Raw genomic sequence first — 22,810 nt, 5'->3', positions numbered from 1 at the left:
GACTACAGCACAATTCAACGGTGTGGTTCTGTACGGAACATTACGACGGTTCAGTGTGGAGTACTGTCAAGTACAGTTGAGACGAACGGCGTCTTGATCTTGGTCGGTGATAAAGTCCGACACAACGAGCCCAAGTGTGTGAAGTCAGTCCCAAGCTGTTGAACCCAGTGCAAGCCCGGAACGAGACGGAGAGGCCAGAGCAAGACTTGATACGGCGGAACGGTGTTATCGGAGAGATATTTGTTATCGCAGAGCTATTTGTACTGTTCTACGTGCTGCCAATTGTACAGTATTGGCTGTTATTTATGGACATTAAACCTTTACGTTATTTTGGAGCCCTGACTTGTCAAGTTCTTTAAGTTGGTGGTGTATGGTGCAGTTTGCAGAGAGCCTGGATAGTGAGATTCGTAACAACTGGTGTCAGAAGTGGGATCTGGATCGTATCGGATAGGAACGGATCCGCTATGGGTACTACGAAAACGTTAGACCAACTCCTTGTGAAGGAACTGAAGGAAGAGCTCCGTGGTCGAGACCTGAAGACGAGCGGCAACAAAGAAACCTTACAAGCACGCCTTCGGGAAGAACTGGTGAAGGAAAAAGAAGATCCGGACACATATCTTTTTGAAGTCGAACCGGACTTGCTGGAACAGATCAATTACAAGATAGATGCCATGGACACCAAGATAGACACGATGCACTCGAGAATCAAAACGGAGTTATTAGCTATGAACCAACGCATACATACTGTGGAGGAGAGAATCACCACCATAGAAGAGCAGATGAACCAGAGGGTCTACGCTGTTGAGAAAACAATCGAAGAAATAAAGACGCAAGTTTACAGGGAATTGATCAAGATGCAGAAAGCAAATGTGATGTCACTTGTACCCGACGTTTCCATGAAGGTAAAGCCTCCTGTGTTTGATGGATCTGTATCCTGGTCCGTCTACAAGCTACAATTTGACGCCGCGGCAATTGTAAACAAATGGAACAGCGATGAGGAGAAAGCAACAGCCCTTATTTTATCCCTAAGAGGAAAGGCCTCCGAACTGCTGCAGTCCATTCCAAACCCACAAGACTACGCTGCTCTCGTAAAAGCGATGGAGCTCCGTTACGGGGACGAGTATCTGTCAGAATTGTATCGAGTCAAATTAAAGACCCAAAGACAGCAACCAAATGAAACTCTACAGGAGTTGGGGGCAGACATTGCACGACTCGCTCATTTGGCTTACCCAACAGCCACACAAGACATCCTGGAAATAATCATTACTGATGCGTTTGCCAATGCACTTCGTGACCCTGAACTGAAGGAAGCCATCAGAGTTAGTGGTAAGCACAAAGCCAGCGAAGCCCTTGTGTACGCTCTCTTATACCAAGCTGCTAAAGACGAGTCCGAGAACATTTACCAGGACCAGAGGCTGGAGGTTAAAGATGAAGGTCGCAAGGAACCGAGGAAAATGAACGAGGCCCTAGAGAAATGTAGAACCATCCAGATACCACAAGGTCAACGTGGAGTGAGAAAACGATGCTGGAACTGTGGTGGGTTTGGCCACCTACAAAGAAACTGCGCAAAAAGGTCTTTTCGACAAGAAGTGAACCAACACAGATCTGAGAAAGTATACAGACCCTCCAGGAAGGCTGAAGAAACGGGGGTGATCATCAATTGTCGTCGTCTTGAGGTGAAAGCTCCCGGGCCTCGGTCAGACGAGAAAAGCCAAGATGCTCAGCTGAAAGATGAAAATGTAGCCCCCATCCTCCGAATGAAGGAAGCTCATAATTTAGCCCGCAGAAACATCAACAGCAGCAGTGACCAAATGAAGGCAAGGAACGACGATAGGGTCAATGCCTCGAGGTTCCGTAAGAACGATTTGGTCTGGCTATCCAACCCCAGGAGAAGAGACGAAAGGTCCTATAAGCATCAGATGGATTGGGAAGGCCCAGGAAAAAATGTATTTTCAGTTTATTTGAAATGTCTCTCGAGTTCCTTCAAAACAGAATTCTCCCCCCCCCTCCTCCCGCCACACAGCTTTTACGTTTCGACACAAATTAAGGGAGTTAACAAGACCAATCAATAATGCTAATGTTAAGAATGTTTCTTTCCATGTTTAAAGACTATTGTTCTTAGCCGCAGTTTCTCATTCCAGCTTTACTGTAAGAGATATACATCAATGGGCAGCTACTTTGTTCTTAGCCGCAGTTTCTCATTCCAGCTTTACTGTAGGAGATATACATTAATGGGCAGCTACTTTGTTCTTAGCCGCAGTTTCTCATTCCAGCTTTACTGTAGGAGATATACATTAATGGGCAGCTACTTTGTTCTTAGCCACAGTTTCTCATTCCAGCTTTACTGTAGGAGATATACATCAATGGGCAGCTACTTTGTTCTTAGCCGCAGTTTCTCATTCCAGCTTTACTGTAGGAGATATATATTAATGGGCAGCTACTTTGTTCTTAGCCGCAGTTTCTCATTCCAGCTTTACTGTAGGAGATATACATCAATGGGCAGCTACTTTGTTCTTAGCCGCAGTTTCTCATTCGAAATCGTGTTAGGCCAGTTGATCATACTCTGTGTGTGTGTGTGTGTGTGTGAAAGAGAGGGTAACTGTTGTGTGTGTGTGTTTATATGCCATGTAATTGGTTGTTTTTACTATGTGTGACATTTCAGAGGTTGTTCAGGTCTGCTGGAGTCTGATTTCCAATAAAATGTCAACGACTCATGGCATTGTTTACTTCCACGTCTGACTTAATCTCCTTTCAACCCACTAGAAATTTTGTAATTTAATTCTATAGGGCAAATTGTTTCATCAACTTTATTTATTCTTCTGGCGCAGGGGTGGGCAAACTACGGACCGTAGGCATTTTTTTTCTGGCTCACGACATGTTTTGTAGTAGTAGAAAGAGAAATAATGTAAAAATGTTGATTTTTTCTACGAGTTAAAACATTGATGTAATAGTGTGCATTTTAATGTTTTTGATATACAACTGGTTGCGTCTGCTGAATTGTAATTCGCACATGCGCAGTCAACTAAATGTTAATGTAATTTTAATTGTATATTTCAATAATACGACTGTTAAGTTGTTATTTCTAGTTCTGCTTTTTGTTTTCTGCAACTCTAAATTGAAAAATAAAAAAAAATAAAAAAATCTTGTGTTTTGAGAATTGCAAGATGTGGAATTCACTTTTTTGTTATAGTTTGCACACCAGCCTCTGTGTCTGATTCGAAAAACAAAAACATGAATGCCTTCCTGATAAATGACGAAAGAAAACTAGACGACCAAAAGTTGTATAATACCAGCAAATTTTTTTTCAAAAAGTTGATAGTTCTAGGAAAGCAAGTTCTATTGTAGCATACAGTATTTACTAAATAATACAACTTTTTCTGATATAGAAATTGAAGAACGTTTTTACTTATTTAATTTTCCTTGCTCAAAGACTCTCAGCAATGTCTGTAGCTTCATATATTTATGAACAGCTTTGAAAATTCTGCCAGAAACAGAATGGCGAATAAAGAAAGTTGAGCCAAAATATGACAAACTATAATAAGAAAAAAAACTTCATAAATCAAATTACTTTAATTATTGTTAAATACTAAATTTCTTTCTAAAACAAACAAACACGATGGCCCTTCAAAATTTTTCACCTACGATTTTGCCCCCTCCCTAAAAAAATTTGCCCATCACTGTGGTTGTCAGTTATAGGATTCGTGATTATAACAAGTTCATTTATTTACATAATAATGTTTATAAACAAACATATAAAGAAATATATAAAGAAAATATATAAAGAAAATATATAAAGAAATTTATAAAACCACAAATATCAATTGCGTGTTTTATCTTAGGTCGTATCTCAACTTATCTTAGACCAGAACTAGCGGATTATTGGACTATCATGTATTCACTATGCGATAAAAGATGTATATCATATTGGCAATAGAACTACTAACGATGCTGGTTATAACGTTACTAATCTATAAAAAGATTAATATTAACCCCAAAAATTTGTATTGCTGCATTACATAAAGTTGTTCTATTCAATGTCAATTTTTTTTTTATTGGTCAAACTAAGACATTGCAAAAAGAATTTTTGAAAAATTCCATATAGTAAAGATTCTGTGAAATGTGGCCCCGAGTGAGCTGACGAGGGTTCATAAATATTGGTGCACCGAGTTTATATACATATAGGCTATATATATCAGGATGTATTTTGTATGTCAATCTGTCTGTCCGTCATGTTAATATTTTAAAAAAAGACTAAAAGCTATTGACATTCTGGTAAACCTTTAATTTTCCTTTTCCTTCCGAAACATAGCATTAGTTAGTTAAGCATGCATAATAGATTGTTCCGAATGTTTATATATATATATATATATATATATATATATATATATATATATATATATACATACAGAGAGAGAGAGAGAGAGAATTCCAGATAAATTAAATACCATTAATTAAATTTTTGGGTCTAGTATCAAAATTAGATGTACCATAGCCTTGTGGAGAGATTTTCATACCATAATTTGGTGTTAGGAAGTTGTTTTCGTTAAAAATCCGGAACATAATATTGACGGTAAATTCGATTTTTTAACGTTTTAGCTAGAAAAGTAAATGTTCTGTAACATAAAAGTGCGATTTTAAATAAATAGAGTTAAAATGTTTTTCATAAAAATCCGAAACAACCGATTTTCGTAGAAGAGAGATTTCAAACTGTTTTTTTTTCGTTAGTAGAGTTTGTTGTTTTTTTTAATTCGAAACACTTTGGCGACAATTGTAAGAAAATTAAAGAAATGTAGGTCGATTTCTTTTTCAAAAACAAAATCCGGAACATTCATTACCGATATAAAGTCTTATGTGATAATTCAGCAAGAAAATTAAATGTAAAATAAGTCTAAAAGTTGATTCTCAATAATTGTTTCTAGTAAATTACTTTCTTATTTTAAAATATTGTCGATACCTAGATCTCTAGCCAAATACTTTTTTTTAAATTGAAAAATTATAAGTCCAACTAGGGTTTCCACAGTGTGGCAAGCTAGCTAGTAATTCTTTTTTCAGCGATATACATTAACTTTAACATTAACTATTAAATTTCTAGTAAAATCATTAGAGCCTTTTTTTTAGGCCTTCCTCCACCCACCCCCTCCAGTTTCCAAGTTCCACGAAGTTCTGATGTAAATAGAGGTCTGTACCCAGCGGGCCTATCACCCCCCCCCCTCCCCCAGAATCCTGGTTAAGCCAATGCATGCATCTACTATGCTATACCATTCTAATGATAACACTTAGATCTAGATGTAGACGACCGATGTGCCCAACATGTTCACCAACATGACGTTTATTTCAAACTCTGGAATGAATATGGAAATCCACAAAGACATCACAGTCCGTTCAAGATCAACAATAAATGGGAATTGAATTACAGCTAACAAACTTGGGTAGAACGCTAACGAAAATTGAACTTTGTTTGTTTGTTTGTTTGTTGTTATTTGGGGGGTGGATTTATTTTCTGTCATTTTTCCTGACACACTTTCTCCCACAGCAGTTGACGTCACACACCCAGTCATGTGACTTATTCTTCCATTGGCAGAATAAATCTCCGGGACACTCGATTCTAAAACTCTGTGAAAGATAAAAAGAAACTTTTTTTTCAAAGTCTGATGTCATAGCCAATGTAAACTCAATTATTATCTTATCTTATAAGAGTACGGACGTTACTTCAATTCTTTGTGTCATAATAGACGCAGCCTGCACGTAATAGCAAATGCAAAAGTTAGCAGATAAATGTATCATGTTAAAACAGCTGAAACTATGTTTTAATCTTATACTTATCTAATATAATTAGAATAGAATAGAATAGAATAGAATATATATTGCTTTATCTTGCCTAGCAATTTTTGTCTGTTTTCCTTACTTTTTAAAAATAACCTTTGATAGTCCAAAACAAACAAACAAAAAGGTTGACGTATGTCCACGGGTAAACTCATCTCTAATAAATACACGTCCTTATTTCAAAAAAGTAAAGATCTTTGTACTGGCCACATAATACCATCGTTAACAATTGGTCTGGAAACAAACAAACAGCTAACATTACGTGCTCTGTGGGCTCTTAAAGAGAATTTTTTTTTCCAAATAAATAAATCAGCTGAAACTTGCCAGTCAAATTGTATTCCATGTTTCCTGGAGACTTGGCAGTGTTTGTGTTTGTGTAATAGAAAGAAATGACATGCCGCTCACACTCTAAATACCTGAACGATTCAGTGCTGAATTCAAAGACTTGTGTTTAGCTTTCCGATTTTCTATTGTTATGATTTTCTATGTTATTGTATATGATTCGACAGCTGCGCTGGGTCGGACACTTGTGCCGCATGGGAGAAAACCGCATGCCCACTTTTTAAAAAGTCCAATTGTTCGATTGAAAGGATTTTATCTGGCAAACAGGCATGGACCAGGATCTCTTTACCCCTAGTCCTGTCTGAGGGTTCCCAACAGTACGACCATGGACCAGGATCTCTTTACCCCTAGTCCTGTCTGAGGGTTCCCAACAGTACGACCATGGACCAGGATCTCTCTACCCCTAGTCCTGTCTGAGGGTTCCCAACAGTACGGCCATGGACCAAAAGAAGGGATCGTACCATGTACACGGTGCACCGCGCATCGTTCCTGGACCGCTCTCGCTTTATGCGGCAGAGGGCAGCGCTAACCATGGGGAATTCTCATATACTGTAACCGCCACTGTTCCGTGTAAAACCGACACTCCAGCCAAGGGTTCACTGATGACAGCCTACTGTGTGGAACGTCGTGGCGAACTAGTTTGACTGGGTTGCCGGGCTCACCAAGGTAGCCCGGAAGACACCCTGTTTGCTACTGGCCTATCTAGTTCCACCACTAGACGTTTCGACAGAGGCGCCACCTTGTTGAAGCTGCAAAAGGCTTTACCTCCGGCCTGCGAGGCAGAGGTGCCCACCGTAAGCGCTCAACTCAGGAGCCATTTCGCCCACATTGGTATAGAGGTAATGCAGCAGATGGCCTCTGAAAGAGGCACATATTTAGACCCAAAGAAAAACTCTTATTGAAGACAGGTGCAGGAGACCCAAAGAAAAACTCTTATTGAAGACAGGTGCAGGAGACCCAAAGAAAAACTCTTATTGAAGACAGGTGCAGGAGACCCAAAGAAAAACTCTTATTGAAGACAGGTGCAGGAGACCCAAAGAAAAACTCTCATTGAAGACAGGTGCAGGAGACCCAAAGAAAAACTCTCATTGAAGACAGGTGCAGGAGACGAAAGGCAAAATTAAAAATATACCCCCCCCCCAGCTGACAACAGCTTTGCTTGAATCAGATATGGAAAAATATGCAGGTCGCAGCTGGGTTCTCGTAGTCACGTGAAACACTGTTCTGTTCTTAATCTTCGGAATCGAAGACATTACCATGACTATTATAAGATTATTAGTAATTTAATCTGTGGCGTTAATAAAATGAAGCCAAATGTATTATCAATATTGTAGTGTTTTATCAGGCCTGTTGAAATATAATATCTACTACTAGTATAATAAGTCCGAAAAAATCCCACGAAATAAAATTGTCAGTTTCTTTTATCATAACAATTTTATTTATTTAAAATAAGCCTCGTTTTCAAATAGAAAAGATAGCAAAGCAAATGACATCTTACCCAAACAGAAAGAGTTTTGGGGTTTAGATGGGCTTAACATCCATTTTCTTAAGTAAAAAAGGAGAAAATTGTCTGTCCATCTTGGGTCCATTTTGTTCCATTAATGAAAGAGTGGACAACATATTTACTAATGGCGTTTTATAAAGTATAGAGCGCATGAAATGGACTTTCATTGAAACATTAACAAATGTACTCTTTCCGAAAACTCGCAAACCAATGTATAAAAAATTATTTTAACTTTTGCAGAAATGTTTTAATTTATGGTCTATGGTCTTAATTTACTGAGGAGACTTACACCACAGTGACAGCCATCAGTCTGGTAATCCCATCTTTTCTGCCTCAGAGACTGGAGAGTTCCATCGCCAGTGGATGACGCCATCATCGATCTTTTGATTCCATTCAGTAGCTTCTGAGAAGCTGATACTTGACAAGAGAGTGGAAATAGTTCATACATGTTAGTGTCACGCCAAGACTTTTTTTTAGATACTTGTTTATATATGTCAGTTTCATTGATCTGGGAATTGTTTAGTTCTACATGCAGGCTCTTTATAAGAAAGTCAGAATGACTGAAATAATCTAAGGACTTACATAAATCTATTTAGAATCTAGTACATAGTAATACATTGCAAGCTCTAAAATTGCCTTATTGATTTGTTTAGTGCTAAACAAAATATGAGACTTGTTGTTTTGTTCAAAGTAAATTGTACGACCAGCATAAATATATAATGAAATGTAGGCCAACTAGTTGGAGAAGAGGCACTAACGTATTGTAGACTAAAGATATAAAATGACCTGCAATACTAATTAAACCTATTAAAATTTAACATGTCTGGTAAAAGAAACTAAAAAACAAAAAGGAATGTCCACATCACAATTAACTAAAGGCCAATTTAAATAATTCATTCGACAAATTTTATTTTATACTTTTTTTCCCTTTCCTGCTAATATTAATATTTGTTTTACTTTATGAATGTACGGTCCATTTTGCAGGCGAGAGTAGTGTACCGGTCGGATCAGGAAGTCCATGTATTTGAACATTGCATTGTGAATATGATTAAGAAACGTCGACTTACAAATTCAGTATAATTGTTTGTTTTTATTGTTTTTTTTTCTACAATACAAACTGTCTTTGATATAATTTAGCATTAACATTTGATTCTTGTTTTGTTGTTGTTTGTGCTTTTTTCAATTCTTAACGATTAATTCTCTACACAAGGCTTATCTCCCTTAGCTTACTGCGTTGTGGTTTTGTTTCTATATATTCTAACAAAATGTAATAATTACGACTAATTGATGAAATGATTGGTTCATTTGTTTTCATTGATTCCTGTGTTGACATTGTTGACTCAATTGGAGGTGTAGAAATGGACCAAAAATCGATTGCGACCCAAAATGGTAAAAAAAGAGAAGCAGCGAGTTACTGTAAGAGTTGTACACAATTACTGTCATAAAATATGTGCCTGATCACGTGACGAATGTTGATGTCAACCACGTTTTGTCTGGATACATAAACAGCAGTTTAAATAATTGCACAAACCAAATAAATCTTTTTTTGATAAGCCCTACTTAGTTCTGTGTAGTGATTCAATAAACTTCAAAAGATTGTATCACTCTGCTCTACACAGCTGCTTATCTCATTTACTTTCTTCGTGCTTCATCTGTAACACATGTTTGTTTTTTTGTTTGTTTTGTTTGTTTGTTTATTGTAAAATGTTGTACATAATTCGGATATTCCTCCAGAGTTGAAGATAGTTGGTATTAGTATACGACACTAGAAACGCTAAATTAGGTTTCTCTTATATTTTCAGAATATGCAGAAAAAAATGCAGATTACAAATATGCAATTTGATTTCCTCGGAGATAAATAGTTTTTAAAATATATATTTTTTAAGTTTTATTTCTTATTACCATATATTGTCATTGGAAATACGCCATTTTGGTTTTAAGGCTTAGTACCAGACTATCTCCCTTGAATTACTTGCCAACTTTTTTCTGTTGCTGTTTTGTCTTTCTTTCTAGCAGCTATTAGATCTAATATTAAAATTCATTTAAAATGCAAACAATCTTTTGTACTTTGAAAAATAACTAAAAATCGAAATTAAAATCATGTAGTTAAAGTAATAACAACAGACAAAAAAATTAATAGAAAAATAAAAAAAATAACTCTAAGCCTAACAAAATATCTTTTATTGGCAAATAAAAGTAATTAAATAAATAGATACCGGTACCCTGACTTTAAATACATGAAAATAATGGACATAAAAATTGTTATTTAATGATGAAATTAATGACATGCAAAAGAAAAATGTGGTATCTTTTAAAAAATGGGTATATTTCTATGTATTTTTATGTAATAAAATACAAAGGCAAGAAAAAAAAATCAAATAGCCAAATAGATCTAATCTGAATATATTGTAAGATGAAATATTAATCAACACTTAAAAATTTAGGCTAAATCATCATACTCCAAGCAGTGGATTTGGCAAAAAAAACGGTTACATGTGGCCTCTTGTGGTACAACCACATCAAAGTGATTACCATTTGTATGCAATAGTGTTATATTGCAGCATATATGGTTGTCTGTGTGAGATAGTAGCCTATGTATGTGTTTGCATCATGAAATAAAGGTTTTAATAATAGCCATGAGTATTTTGTTTTGTTGTGGTTTGGTGAGAATGTATAGATGTCTCTTTGCAGCTGCAAGCATTTCTGCAGATTTGTCCCATGTTTTTTCATCAGCTCCATATGCTGCTGTTAAAAAAAATATGGTAGCTATAAGTACATTTCTTTATCCTTCTCTTATTATGTACGGTAACTTATAATCATATTGAATGAAAAACAATGCACAATATAAGAACAAGCAATATCTACAACAAGGTAGAGAAAGTAATGATAGGCTTGAAGAGTGGAAGGGAACTGCTTTTATAATAGATTCGGGAAATGTTACAATGGCATCACAGTTAGTAACCTTGTGATGGCTCCAAATAGGGATGGGGCGATGAAAATCAAAGGCTTTATCAAATCTCTTTAATGAGATGAAAGAGCTTCAAGATAAAAATACTATGTCACTACTTCTGTGGACCAAATAGGGGAGGGGGACTAGACTCTATGACAATCAGAGTGTATTTGTCATACATAACTACTTCTTGATGTAACTACTTATAGACTGCCGGCCAACACGATATGATCCAACCACGGGAGTTTTTGTCGTACATAGCTATCTGTAGAAGCTGGCCGACATTATAGGATACAACCAAGAGAGTTTTGATCGTGACATCGTTATGTTGCGTCACGTTTGAGTCTTAGTCTCATCCGACTAGACCTCAGTTGAACTGCATGTCGGTGAAACGAACCGACAAAGAAAGCGAAGAAGGATAAATTTTGACCAAGTAAAACACCGTACCTTGCCCTTCTCCCTTTATGAGCATACCAGCGATCCTAGCAGTAGATGACCTAATATGACCACGGCGCCGGCGAAGCTCCGAACAGGGGAAGGTGATTACATCACACCTAGTTCTGCCGTAAAGACAAAGATCGCGTGTGACGGCCGGCGCAGCGAGGGTTTAAAGGTACGTAAGAATAAATGGAGACAATCGCCACCTGTACGGTACGGCGGGAGAGAAAAACTTGATTTGGACTCCGTAACGGAATGTAATACATGGGCGCTAGTGGATCCATGTGAAGAGAAGGGTTGGTAGGTGGAGTCGCTACCCCCCCCCCCACACACACACACACACACAACTACATATCTTAAACAAATTTAGTGTAATAGGTGAGGAGTTTTTTTTTTAATGAACTCCGAAAGTAAAGATGCATAAATTATCTAAATAGTAGTGTATATGCTTCTTACCTGTTTCTTTATGCATTGGCTTTTGTTCCCCACTCTACGCAAAGTAAATTTCAGATTGTGAAACATGATAGTTTAACAGGTGCTACGTAACGTTTAACAAAGACGTTCGTGATCTAGTTACACTCGACCTATCCTCCCTCCAAGAGAGGTGGAGCCAGAGGTAGTGGTAAGAGTTATAAACACAGACATTAGTCCTATCTGATCATAAAACACACGCCAAAAAATCTCTGGTAGACAGTAGACTCCACTCAGAAGACCTTACGGCGAAAGAGAAAGGGACACTGATCTGTGTCAGCTTCATAAAATTCTTTCTCTTCGTGGTGTGATTTTACGAAAATAGAGAGCGCTCAAAATTCGTTAGAAATGTATAGATCTAACTGTAGTCTTAATCATCAACAGATAAACATAAAAGTATTATTTCTTATAGTAATAAGTTTCCCGTACTAGATCTATATCATTTATTGTCATTGCTCTAAAAAGATCACTAAGTCATAATGCATAATTTTGTTCAAAAAAAATAAAAAAAAATTAAACATAACATGTATATATAGATGCGTGTTTCATTTCATTTAATTCATGCATATTTGTTTTTTTTTTTATTTTATCATTATTTCGCTTTGCTTGGTGAGTTAATATATTAATTATAGATCTAATTGTTAACATATATTTTTTAATTAATAATTTCATAAGTAGAAAAAAAGAAGAAACAACAAGTTCATCAATTTATTAATAACATTTTATTTAGACCTTCATTTCAGTAAATACACTTAAAAAATCATAAGTTGACAGCATAAGAACAAAAACTCTCTTTAAAAAAAGTTATTGAAAGTTCAATATAGGTAAGGGAGATAAATATTGTTAACAAACAACACGGTGGTCGGCAAAGGTATCTGCGTATCTAAACTATTACCAGAAAGTTTACTTCCTAGTCCAAACTTCCCGCAGGACGACGGGGGATGGGAGCGGGCAGGGTTTGAACCCTCGACCGTCGATAAATCGAACGACAGTCCAGCGCGCAAACCGCACGACCATCTACAACACATGTTTTTACATCTACAACACATGTTTTAACATCTACAACACATGTTTTAACATCTACAACACATGTTTTAACATCTACAACACATGTTTTTTTTTACATCTACAACTCATTTTTTAACATCTACAACACCATACAGGTTATATACAATACAAATACATTCCTTGCCTTCCGTTGTCCTCAAGATGGTGCTATGTTCTCGAATAATTTTGGTTAATTCAATGAGCACTCAGTAATAGTACAGTAACATATTACAGATTTTATACGCCCAATAGTCCAATGTAAAAGCACATGTCTTAAACAGTAACACATTGAATTCTTTCTGAATATGAAGCAAATCATTTCATAAGTTTGGTCACTGTAGGTTTTACATTGTAGTCTATAGATTTCACATTGTAGTCTATAGATTTCACATTTGTTGTCTATAGATTTCACATTGTTGTCTATAGATTTCACATTGTTGTCTATAGTTTTTACATTGTTGTCTATAGATTTCACATTGTCGTCTATAGATTTCACATTGTTGTCTATAGATTTCACATTGTTGTCTATAGATTTCACATTGTTGTCTATAGATTTCACATTGTTATCTATAGATTTCACATTGTTGTCTATAGTTTTTACATTGTGGTCTATAGTTTTTACATTGTTGTCTATAGATTTCACATTGTTGTCTATAGTTTTTACATTGTTGTCTATAGTTTTTACATTGTTGTCTATAGTTGTACATTTGTTGTCTATAGATTTCACATTGTTATCTATAGATTTCACATTGTTGTCTATAGTTTTTACATTTGTTGTCTATAGAATTCACATTGTTGTCTATAGTTTTTACATTGTTGTCTATAGTTTTTACATTTGTTGTCTATAGATTTTACATTGCTGTCTATAGATTTTACATTGTTGTCTATAGATTTTACATTGTTGTCTATAGATTTTACATTGTTGTCTATAGATTTCACATTGTTGTCTATAGTTTTTACATTTGTTGTCTATAGAATTTACATTGTTGTCTATAGATTTTACATTGTTGTCTATAGATTTCACATTGTTGTCTATAGATTTCACATTGTTGTCTATAGTTTTTACATTGTTGTCTATAGATTTTACATTGTTGTCTATAGATTTCACATTGTTGTCTATAGATTTCACATTGTTGTCTATAGATTTTACATTGTTGTCTATAGATTTTACATTGTTGTCTATAGTTTTTACATTTATTGTCTATAGATTTTACATTGTTGTCTATAGATTTTACATTTGTTGTCTATAGATTTCACATTGTTGTCTATAGATTTTACATTTGTTGTCTATAGTTTTTACATTGTTGTCTATAGATTTCACATTGTTGTCTATAGATTTTACATTTGTTGTCTATAGTTTTTACATTGTTGTCTATAGTTTTTACATTTGTTGTCTATAGAATTTACATTGTTGTCTATAGATTTTACATTTGTTGTCTATAGTTTTTACATTTGTTGTCTATAGTTTTTACATTGTTGTCTATAGATTTTACATTGTTGTCTATAGATTTCACATTGTTGTCTATAGATTTCACATTGTTGTCTATAGATTTTACATTGTTGTCTATAGATTTTACATTGTTGTCTATAGATTTCACATTGTTGTCTATAGTTTTTAGATTGTTGTCTATAGATTTCACATTGTTGTCTATAGATTTCACATTGTTGTCTATAGATTTCACATTGTTGTCTATAGTTTTTACATTTGTTGTCTATAGATTTTACATTGTTGTCTATAGCTTTTACATTGTTGTCTATAGCTTTTACATTGTTGTCTATAGATTTCACATTGTTGTCTATAGATTTCACATTGCTGTCTATAGTATTTACACTTGTTGTCTATAGATTTCACATTGTTGTCTATAGTTTTTACATTGTTGTCTATAGATTTCACATTGTTGTCTATAGTTTTTACATTTGTTGTCTATAGTTTTTACATCGTTGTCTATAGATTTCACATTGTTGTCTATAGCTTTTACATTGTTGTCTATAGCTTTTACATTGTTGTCTATAGCTTTTACATTGTTGTCTATAGATTTCACATTGTTGTCTATAGATTTCACATTGTTGTCTATAGTTTTTACATTGTTGTCTATAGATTTTACATTGTGTTCTATAGATTTTACATTGTTGTCTATAGTTTTTACATTTGTTGTCTATAGATTTTACATTTGTTGTTTATAGTTTTTACATACATTGTTGTCTATAGATTTCACATTGTTGTCTATAGTTTTTACATTGCAGTCTATAGTTTTTACATTGTTGTCTATAGATTTTACATTTGTTGTCTATAGTTTTTACATTTGTTGTCTATAGTTTTTACATTTGTTGTCTATAGATTTTACATTGTTGTCTATAGATTTTACATTGTTGTCTATAGATTTCACATTGTTGTCTATAGATTTCACATTGTTGTCTATAGTTTTTACATTGTTGTCTATAGATTTCACATTTGTTGTCTATAGATTTTACATTGTTGTCTATAGTTTTTACATTGTTGTCTATAAAGATTTCACATTGTTGTCTATAGATTTCACATTTGTTGTCTATAGTTTTTACATTGTTGTCTATAGATTTCACATTGTTGTCTATAGTTTTTACATTGTTGTCTATAGATTTCACATTTGTTGTCTATAGATTTTACATTGTTGTCTATAGATTTAACATTGTTGTCTATAGCTTTTACATTGTTGTCTATAGCTTTTACATTTGTTGTCTATAGATTTTACATTTGTTGTCTATAGATTTTACATTTGTTGTCTATAGCTTTTACATTTGTTGTCTATAGCTTTTACATTGTTGTCTATAGATTTTACATTTGTTGTCTATAGATTTTACATTGTTGTCTATAGATTTTACATTTGTTGTCTATAGATTTTACATTTGTTGTCTATAGCTTTTACATTTGTTGTCTATAGCTTTTACATTGTTGTCTATAGATTTTACATTGTTGTCTATAGATTTTACATTGTTGTCTATAGATTTCACATTGTTGTCTATAGATTTTACATTGTTGTCTATAGATTTTACATTGTTGTCTATAGATTTCACATTGTTGTCTATAGCTTTTACATTGTTGTCTATAGCTTTTACATTGTTGTCTATAGATTTTACATTGTTGTCTATAGATTTTACATTGTTGTCTATAGATTTCACATTGTTGTCTATAGATTTTACATTGTTGTCTATAGATTTTACATTGTTGTCTATAGATTTCACATTGTTGTCTATAGATTTTACATTGTTGTCTATAGATTTTACATTGTTGTCTATAGATTTCACATTGTTGTCTATAGCTTTTACATTGTTGTCTATAGCTTTTACATTGTTGTCTATAGATTTTACATTGTTGTCTATAGATTTTACATTGTTGTCTATAGATTTCACATTGTTGTCTATAGATTTTACATTGTTGTCTATAGATTTTACATTGTTGTCTATAGATTTCACATTGTTGTCTATAGTTTTTACATTGTTGTCTATAGATTTCACATTGTTGTCTATAGATTTCACATTGTTGTCTATAGATTTCACATTGTTGTCTATAGTTTTTACATTTGTTGTCTATAGATTTTACATTGTTGTCTATAGCTTTTACATTGTTGTCTATAGCTTTTACATTGTTGTCTATAGATTTTACATTGTTGTCTATAGATTTCACATTGCTGTCTATAGTATTTACACTTGTTGTCTATAGATTTCACATTGTTGTCTATAGTTTTTACATTGTTGTCTATAGATTTCACATTGTTGTCTATAGTTTTTACATTTGTCGTCTATAGTTTTTACATTGTTGTCTATAGATTTCACATTGTTGTCTATAGATTTCACATTGTTGTCTATAGATTTCACATTTGTTGTCTATAGTTTTTACATTTGTTGTCTATAGTTTTTACATTTGTTGTCTATAGATTTTACATTGTTGTCTATAGCTTTTACATTGTTGTCTATAGCTTTTACATTGTTGTCTATAGATTTCACATTGTTGTCTATAGATTTCACATTGTTGTCTATAGTTTTTACATTGTTGTCTATAGATTTTACATTGTTGTCTATAGATTTTACATTTGTTGTCTATAGATTTTACATTTGTTGTCTATAGTTTTTACATTTGTTGTCTATAGATTTCACATTGTTGTCTATAGATTTTACATTGTTGTCTATAGATTTTACATTGTTGTCTATAGTTTTTACATTTGTTGTCTATAGTTTTTACATTTGTTGTCTATAGATTTCACATTGTTGTCTATAGATTTCACATTGTTGTCTATAGTTTTTACATTTGTTGTCTATAGTTTTTACATTTGTTGTCTATAGATTTCACATTGTTGTCTATTGTTTTTACATTTGTTGTCTATAGTTTTTACATTGTTGTCTATAGATTTCACATTGTTGTCTATAGATTTCACATTGTTGTCTATAGATTTCACATTATTGTCTATAGATTTCACATTGTTGTCTATAGATTTCACATTGTTGTCTATAGTTTTTACATTTGTTGTCTATAGATTTTACATTGTTGTCTATAGATTTTACTTTGTTGTCTATAGATTTTACATTGTTGTCTATAGTTTTTACATTGTTGTCTATAGATTTCACATTGTTGTCTATAGATTTTACATTGTTGTCTATAGTTTTTACATTGTTGTCTATAGATTTCACATTGTTGTCTATAGATTTCACATTGTTGTCTATAGATTTTACATTGTTGTCTATAGATTTTACATTGTTGTCTATAGATTTCACATTGTTGTCTATAGATTTTACATTGTTGTCTATAGATTTTACATTGTTGTCTATAGATTTCACATTGTTGTCTATAGATTTTACATTGTTGTCTATAGATTTTACATTGTTGTCTATAGCTATTTTTAAAAGTTATTTGATTTTAATCAGTATTGCGTCTACTGAACCATAAAATACTTTGATGTTTTTATAGCATTATTTCTGTAGCAGTAATGTTGGGGTGACAATTGTAGTCTAACTGAATTCCTATTTGTTTATGTATATATGTATATGTGTGTGTGTGTGTGTGTGTGTGTGTGTGTGTGTGTGTGTGTGTGTGTGTGTGTGTGTGTGTGTGTGTGTGTGTGTGTGTGTGTGTGTGTGTGTGTGTGTGTGTGTGTGTGTGTGTGTGTGTGTGTGTGTGTGTGTGTGTGTGTGTGTGTGTGTGTGTGTGTGTGTGTGTGTGTGTGTGTGTGTGTGTGTGTGTGTGTGTGTGTGTGTGTGTGTGTGTGTGTGTGTGTGTGTGTGTTGTGTGTGTGTGTGTGTGTGTGTGTGTGTGTGTGTGTGTGTGTGTGTGTGTGTGTGTGTGTGTGTGTGTGTGTGTGTGTGTGTGTGTGTGTGTGTGTGTGTGTGTGTGTGTGTGTGTGTGTGTGTGTATTTGTTTAGAACTGCCAATACATTTTATAAAATTGAGTTTTTCAATACATTTCAGCTACTTGCATATATTCGGAGATTAAAGGATTTTTATATTTTAGGGAACAGAGTTAGAAACAAAGATAGAGACAAAGAGAGAGAGAGAGAGATACAGAGAGAGAGAGAGAGAGATTCGCAGAGAAATAAACTATTTGTCCAAATTAAAAAGTTTCCAGAATGTAAGAAAGTGTTTTAACTTTTAAAATCTGCCAAATTTCAGGCAATGAACACGTTTTTAACAATGTATTAGTTCTAGAGCCCCCAGAGTCTAGTCTTAAGAAAGTAATTACCTTGGCAAGTGAACAGAATTAGTGCAGCTAAAAGTATGTACACAACTCTCATAATGGACTTGTTAGGACGATCTTAGAGATGGACAGGTCAAACAGTTCAGGATGCGAAAAAAAATCAATTGATGGATAATTTATTTTATTAGAAAATAAACATTGTCCTTTAATATATATATATATATATATATATATATATATATATATATATATATATATATATATATATATATATGCTAATAATGTAGAGTAACTTTGGCTTTTCTTGTCTCTCTGATACTAAGACTGTTTCTATAATTTATTTATGATATTATTGTGGCTAGTTTCGTAAAGATATGCTCCAGTCATGAACTAGACCAAATCGTAAATGGTGATGCTTTAAATGTTCTAGAAACGTGTACCTGATAAAAGGTAGTAAGTTATTAAGTACGCTACTTCCTGGATTGAGATTAATAAATAAATTATGCAAGTGGGATCCAAACTGGTAAGGACTAGGCTGGTGGAACTATTGAAGTCTTGAGTTGATTGATTGAAATGAGTTTGTACTTCTACAAGCACTCTGGCTGGTAAAAAAGGGCATAGCAAATGTTATGAAGAGACGAAAGCTGAGTTGGTTTCGGTCCTGTTGTTAAACATGACTTACTGTCAAAAGTCATCCCACAAGATACAGTGGAGGGGGCACGAAGGGTCGTTCAAAGAAAAGCTGGCTGGACAACGTAAAACAATGGACCGGCCCCTCCCTTGATGTCCTGAGAACAGCTGCTGACCGAGAAAAGTGGAGGGATTTGATTACGCAAACTATCACAGCACCGCTACGACGAAAGTCAAGGGACAGATACAGGATTATAAAAAAAAAAGTCTATATTTTTATCATGTACAACACAAAACTAATCTGCGTTACTGAAAAAAAAAAGACAATTCTCTTACAGAATTTATTTTCATCACTTCAGCAACTTTGGTGACATTCAGTCTCTTTCTCTATGGCCCCTGAAACGAGTCACCCACTATCTCAGTGTTAGTTCTAAAGTTAGTGATGTTGCTTGGATGAGTATGAGGGCAAATGCTAGGTCAATGTGATATTATCTCGGTAAATCTGATACTAATTTTTCTGATTATATAAGCGGCTTCAAACTTCCAAAGATTTCTATTCAAGACTAACTAAGTATATAGTTCTACTACAATAATATAATGGGGGCGTGTGGCTGATTGGGTAAGCGCTTGGAGTGGATATTCCAAAGAAATAGCTCCAACACAAACTCTTTATACGCAAGTTCTAACCGCAGGGTGTCTTTGATTCTCTTAGTCTAGATGTACATTCATAAGTTTCGTTGACTGTCGACTATTAACATAACAGCCTTTCGTCACATATATTTTCATTTTGTCTTGAAATATTTTTTTTAAGTTATTCCATTTCATAAATTTGGCTTTCTCTCTCTAAATATATATATATATAATAATAATATATATAGGCTATATACCCTTCGAAAAAAAAATCTGGGATATTTGCATCTACTAATGTGAACAAATCCAGGCTGCATATCCACGGTGACGTGATAGGCATTAGTAACAAATAAAACCCTACAGTACTATACTATACAATTAAGGATAACGAGATCCACATCGGATTCTACTCGAGGACTTCCTACATTAAGCAATGCTAAACCCTTATCAATATAATGTTTGAAATGTAACTACTGATAGTATTGATTCTAATTTCATTAATTCTAAACCTATCTTCAGGCAAAGAGAAGATTTAAAATGACAAAATAAAATATCAAGTTATTAGACATGGAAACAAGATTACCTTCTTTCAAGCCTCCAATAGTCAACAAGAAAACTGATAGCATTTATAATGCACTTTTCCTCTCTACTGCGGTCTGTTCTGTTCATTTTTATATGTCAAGGGTCGCCCCTCCCCACATTTTTTTATCAACTCCCCCCCCCCCCCCACTTTAAACATTATGTCATACTTCCTACACCAATGTTGACTTAGTGATATGATCGCCACATCAGTCACTGACAGGGCGCCGATGTAGAAACAGCTAGAGGTGGGGGTTGGGGAGGTCAACTTATTCCCCACAATGAGAGTACGCAGTGTGTCGAGAAACAAACAAAAAGTATATTTAAAAAGTTGGCATCAAACAACGAACACAATCACTGAATGTATTAAGTCAGGAAAATATTGACTCAGACCCATGTCTTGTAATTACTGCAGGTAAAAAAAAAAAAAAAACACGGACGCGTGTATAAAGTACTAAATGTCATTTTTTTTTAAATTGTTAAACACTGAATGTGGAAATAATTGTGCAAAGTTTCAACTTGATCCGAGATTGGGGGTGAGAGAAATAACGTGTACAAACTTTTGACCAGACAGACAGACCGATTAAGCTTTGAAAAAAAAAAAAAAAAAGAAAAGAAGCAAGCTTCTAAAGAGGCAACTGTTGACTAAAACCTCTATTAGAGCCTCCCCCCCCCCCCCATTCCAATTAGAACAACAGCCTAAAACAGAATCACAACCAGGGCCGCCGCGAGGGTAGTGGCCGCCTGTGTACAAAATTTAAAAAATGCCGCCCTCCCATTTTTTTTCTAGAAAATTTTTTTATTACGATTGAGCTTGTACCAAAAGCGCCCAATGATTTAAATCCATTTTGTAGACCCTTTGTTTGTGTGTGTCAAATAAACATTTTGTAGACCCTTTGTTTGTGTGTGTTAAATAAACTTTTTGTGGATCCTTTAAAAGTGATAATAATTCGTTATATAAAGGATTGCTAAGGCTGCTTTTCAAAATCAACACACCACCAGGACAAAATGAAGCAAATCAGCGCTGAGTATTCTTATTTAATTGATATAAAATAGATAATTCTAAGTTCAAGTCACTTATACAATGACTTGAAATAAAACACATGAAGGCAATGATTCTCAAACATTTCCGGATGGTGACTAACATACTTGACAAAATTTTCGTTCGAGCCCCCTTAGAAGCTGGGGACCTAGGGGAACGATGTAGGCTCTCACAGTGAGGTCGGTGAGTCTTTCTAAGAATGTACTGAAAAAATAAAAGAAACTTTATCATAATTATACACAATATTTAAGTTTTATTTTTCATTTATAGGTATTTATAAGTTTAGAATCCAAATTTACGTCAAGAAATTTCACTAAAACTATTCTTTTTTTTTTTATTTTTTTAGGTGTTTTTTTTTTTTTTTTTGGAAATAGTGTTTTTACATAATTTTTAAGTGTTGTAAAAAGTTCTTTCTGTAGATAGAATTGAACATTCGGCGGGTTTTCGCTCAAGTCAGCAAGGGGTCTTATTTCGGGGCCGAGCGTATTCAGTTTTCAGCTTCAGAAATTGTTTCTCCAAGCGTTTACAACATCTTTTTCTCATAATAAGAAAAAAGAATATGAAAAAGGCAAATATTTTTTATAAATAGTTTATTTTAGAACGCACTATTCATCCTAGTACAAAAAACTCCAATAATAAAGAGGCAGCCCTGGTCAATAGTATTATTCGAGGGATATTCTAGGTAGCCTATATATTGCACACGGACATCTGTAATGGGCGTGATTTTTTTTTAAGATCATCTTCGAGCTAAGTAAGACGTCTCTGTCACGGATATTTTTTTACACAAAAAATCGTCACAATAATTAAATTTTACAAACAGCTAGTAGCCTACAACTTAATGTAGATCTACAAATCTACAAACAGCTAGTAGCCTACAACTTAATGTAGATCTACAAACAGCTAGTAGCCTACAACTTAATGTAGATCTACAAATCTACAAACAGCTAGTAGCCTACAACTTAATGTAGATCTACATACAGCTAGTAGCCTACAACTTAATGTAGATCTACAAACAGCTAGAAGCCTACAACTTAATGTAGATCTACAAACAGCTAGTAGTCTACAACTTAATGTAGATCTACAAACAGCTAGTAGCCTACAAATTAATGTAGATCTACAAACAGCTAGTAGCCTACAACTTAATGTAGATCTACAAATCTACAAACAGCTAGTAGCCTACAACTTAATGTAGATCTACAAATCTACAAACAGCTAGTAGCCTACAACTTAATGTAGATCTACAAACAGCTAGTAGCCTACAACTTAATGTAGATCTACAAATCTACAAACAGCTAGTAGCCTACAACTTAATGTAGATCTACATACAGCTAGTAGCCTACAACTTAATGTAGATCTACAAACAGCTAGAAGCCTACAACTTAATGTAGATCTACAAACAGCTAGTAGTCTACAACTTAATGTAGATCTACAAACAGCTAGTAGCCTACAACTTAATGTAGATCTACAAACAGCTAGTAGCCTACAACTTAATGTAGATCTACAAATCTACAAACAGCTAGTAGCCTACAACTTAATGTAGATCTACAAACAGCTAGTAGCCTACAACTTAATGTAGATCTACAAATCTACAAACAGCTAGTAGCCTACAACTTAATGTAGATCTACATACAGCTAGTAGCCTACAACTTAATGTAGATCTACAAACAGCTAGAAGCCTACAACTTAATGTA

General features: G+C 34.1%; 1 protein-coding gene across 2 annotated transcripts; it reads right to left on the bottom strand.

Moving 5' to 3' along the window:
• Positions 1–4,261: 4,261 nt before the first annotated feature.
• On the bottom strand, positions 4,262–20,204 carry LOC106063103 (uncharacterized). 2 transcript variants are annotated; one of them, XM_013221421.2, is made up of 4 exons: positions 20,082–20,204; positions 18,284–18,355; positions 7,959–8,086; positions 4,262–5,613 (listed from the first exon to the last, which is right to left on the bottom strand). In XM_013221421.2, exons 1-4 carry the CDS (start codon positions 20,122–20,124, stop codon positions 5,494–5,496), a joined length of 363 nt encoding a protein of 120 aa, XP_013076875.2. In that variant the 5' UTR covers positions 20,125–20,204; the 3' UTR covers positions 4,262–5,493. The 2 variants fall into 2 exon arrangements, with proteins under 2 accessions (XP_013076875.2, XP_055889774.1); XM_056033799.1 differs by lacking the exon at positions 18,284–18,355 and having other exon boundaries at positions 20,082–20,143.
• Between the last annotated feature and the right edge of the window lie 2,606 nt (positions 20,205–22,810).

Source organism: Biomphalaria glabrata, chromosome 6 (assembly GCF_947242115.1).
Source record: "Biomphalaria glabrata chromosome 6, xgBioGlab47.1, whole genome shotgun sequence".
In the NCBI taxonomy this organism is placed as follows: Eukaryota; Metazoa; Mollusca; class Gastropoda; family Planorbidae; genus Biomphalaria; species Biomphalaria glabrata.
The sequence above is the reverse complement of the archived record's forward strand: the minus strand, read 5'-3'. Positions and strand labels throughout refer to the sequence as shown.